At 37.4% G+C, this 1,241-nt stretch overlaps 1 protein-coding gene across 1 annotated transcript in view; it reads left to right on the forward strand.

The window, feature by feature from the left end:
* Nucleotides 1-148: 148 nt before the first annotated feature.
* The window catches only part of LOC106128847 (collagenase-like), a gene marked incomplete at its 5' end in the record, with an annotated part of 5,014 nt that continues 3,921 nt past the window's right edge, over nucleotides 149-1,241 (forward strand). The window contains 2 exons of the mRNA XM_013327310.1: nucleotides 149-302; nucleotides 636-802. Coding sequence (XP_013182764.1) covers nucleotides 149-302; nucleotides 636-802 — 321 coding nt within the window. The remainder of the gene's footprint in view (nucleotides 303-635; nucleotides 803-1,241) is intronic.

Below are 1,241 nucleotides of genomic sequence, written 5' to 3' on the forward strand. Positions count from 1 at the left end.
CGTATGTTTTAAGTCACTGTTTTCTTTAACACATTTCTTGCCACTTTCATATTATATAAGACTCACCATTGAACGACTCATTGAACGTGTTAAAATAAGTCCTCAATAGAGAAGAAACCTCCATGAAACTTTATTGATGGTATCACAGGCCAAAGGATCGTATATGGATGGGAGGCGGCGGAGGGTCAAATCCCCCACCAGATCAGTCTGCGTATGATACGTGAGGACGGCCAGGTCTCCTCCTGCGGCGGCTCCCTCATCCACCACGAGTGGGTCCTCACTGCTGCCCACTGCCTTGCCAAGTTAGTAACACAAATAAGACTTTGAGCATGTAATAATCCGATCTTTTCCTCCATACATGCTTAGTTCTACATTTGTCATTTAAGGTTTTTAAGCCCTAGTTTACATTTAATTCTTATTATATCTATCAATCTAAAATATAAGTACAGTTCGATTTGTTGACGATATAATGTTTAATTAATTATAGTGAAAATCGTTTCAAAGTCTTGTAGACAACATTTTCCGTAACTGTTACAACGTTTATGTAGTCGACTGTACATTTGCCACAATTTACATTTATTCGATTCCATTTAGGTATACTAGATACCTGTTTAATGATATGATTTTATACACAGCCGTATTACGTTCGTGGTCCGTCTTGGACTGACCAATTTGACCCGGCCTGAATACATGGTGGAGACTTCCCGCAAGTTCATCCATCCCCAATACAACGAGATCCAAGCTGGAGTGCAGACTGATGATATCGCGCTCCTTGGTCTTGAAAGCCCAATTCCTTATGGACGTAAGTATACTCAACATGAATCTCTACTAACATATGTAACATAAGCAAGAAATTCTGCTGACATATCGTGTCAGAAAGTCATTTTGAATTCAAAATGGCGAAGCGACGGCTATCCATATACTGAGGGATGGGGGGGACATACGAAAATAGAACATTTCCCTCTCCTATGCGTCACCTTCTCTTTCAAATCTTTATCCTCTTTCTCTTCCTTTCCTAATGATAAACGGGTGCGAAGAGAAAGAGGACTTAAATATTTGATTCGGTTATGACGCAGATCAATTGCGAAATAGGTTCATAATATTTAATTTATAAGTACGCTTTGGACAACATAAAGTATCAAAAGAGATTTTATATTCATTTTGTATTAGCTTTAGATTGCGAAAACATTTCAAATAAATATTGTTCACAACAAATTTTTTTTTTTTTTTTTTTTTTATAA

This window comes from Papilio xuthus, unplaced genomic scaffold (assembly GCF_000836235.2).
Source record: "Papilio xuthus unplaced genomic scaffold, Pxut_1.1 DF828649.1, whole genome shotgun sequence".
NCBI lineage: Eukaryota > Metazoa > Arthropoda > Insecta > Lepidoptera > Papilionidae > Papilio > Papilio xuthus.